We start from the raw sequence: 1293 nt of genomic DNA, 5'->3' as shown, positions 1-1293 counted from the left end.
TTGCTAGCTGCCGAAAAACTTGAAAAGGATCTTGTAGAAATGGCTGTTGCTGATTCAGTAGACAGTGAAGATGGTGGGAAGGCAATAATTCAGGAGATGAGCCCATATGAAACAGAAACTGTGATTGCAAACCTGGTGAAATCCTGGATACGTACAAGAGTAGACAGACTCAAACAGTGGATTGAGAGAGCTCAGTTACAAGAGGTCTTTTTCCTTCTTTGTTCCTTCAATTTTCTTTTCAATTGACCACGCCTCCATCTGGGAAAAATTTCTAAAGGGTTTAATTTATAAATAGATAAAAATGAGTAGTGTATAAGTAGATAGTCTTGTGGGTCCATTGAATGAGTGGTTGAAAATGAAATTAGATAATTTATAAATGGTTTATAAGTTTTGCCAAACGGAGTCTATATGCATCTTGAAATATAGAATAAGTTTCTAAAAGTTAGTTCTTGTTATATGTAGTTTGAAATCTTACACATAAAATAAATAAATTAATTTAAAAAAAAAAAAAATCAACTTTTGGAATGGAAAGCATATTGGTGGGGTGGCAATCTATATGCCCCTACTAAAACAGTCATGATACCTTTCACTTTCTATTTTTCCACCTAACATTGATGGAACAATATACGTAGGAGAGAGAAATTTTTAATTTGTATATTACAAAGGGATAATTTTTCAGGGTTTCTTACTGTTTTGATTGGTAAAATGCACCCATTGCTTCTGATGTCTATAGATGGAGTTATCCTTTCTGGCTAGTACTGGTTTCCATTCCCATTTTCTGTGATGAAATTAAATTGTTTGTTCTGTCTATTGGTATAATAATATAATTTATATCTTTATATTCTGGAAAATATTGGTTTCTCAAATTCGTACTTTTGCAATATCATTGTGTCCCATTCCTGTACTGTTTATTCTGTTAAAATTTCATGAAAGCCGAATTTGTTATATTTAACTGCCAAGTAGAACTGCTAATGTTATTTTTAGCCCCTGATAAGTTTTGTTAACAACTTGTTCTTGTTATAGGTTTGGGACACTCAATCAAATGCAGGGCACTTTGCTCCCTCTGCAGTGGAAGTTTTACGTATCATAGACGAGACTTTGGAAGCATTCTTTTTGTTACCAATACCAATGCATCCAGTTTTGCTTCCTGAGTTGGTCAGCTGTCTCGATAATTGCCTTCATGGCTACATCATCAAGGCAAAATCTGGCTGTGGTAAATATTGAATTCAAAATAGCTTTCCAATTGGCTTGTATTTTGCTCTATAACTATTGATTGCTATTTTTTTTTTTTTT

At 33.3% G+C, this 1293-nt stretch overlaps 1 protein-coding gene across 1 annotated transcript; it reads left to right on the top strand.

Moving 5' to 3' along the window:
• The first annotated feature begins 6 nt into the window (after window positions 1-6).
• On the top strand, window positions 7-1251 carry LOC111385560. Its single transcript, XM_023009961.1, has 2 exons — window positions 7-204; window positions 1024-1251. The coding sequence occupies exons 1-2, from the start codon at window positions 40-42 to the stop codon at window positions 1222-1224; spliced, it is 366 nt and encodes a 121-aa protein (XP_022865729.1). The 5' UTR covers window positions 7-39; the 3' UTR covers window positions 1225-1251.
• The last annotated feature ends 42 nt before the right edge of the window (window positions 1252-1293 follow it).

This window comes from Olea europaea, unplaced genomic scaffold, assembly GCF_002742605.1.
Source record: "Olea europaea var. sylvestris unplaced genomic scaffold, O_europaea_v1 scaffold32037, whole genome shotgun sequence".
NCBI lineage: Eukaryota > Viridiplantae > Streptophyta > Magnoliopsida > Lamiales > Oleaceae > Olea > Olea europaea.
The sequence above is the reverse complement of the archived record's forward strand: the minus strand, read 5'-3'. Positions and strand labels throughout refer to the sequence as shown.

Excerpts from the sequence above, each read along its gene's own strand:
- LOC111385560 (XM_023009961.1), top strand. The coding sequence starts at position 40 with ATGGCTGTTGCTGATTCAGTAGACAGTGAAGATGGTGGGAAGGCAATA. Across the intron at positions 205-1,023 it reads AGAGAGCTCAGTTACAAGAG|GTTTGGGACACTCAATCAAA; the intron begins GTCTTTTTCCTT and ends TTCTTGTTATAG.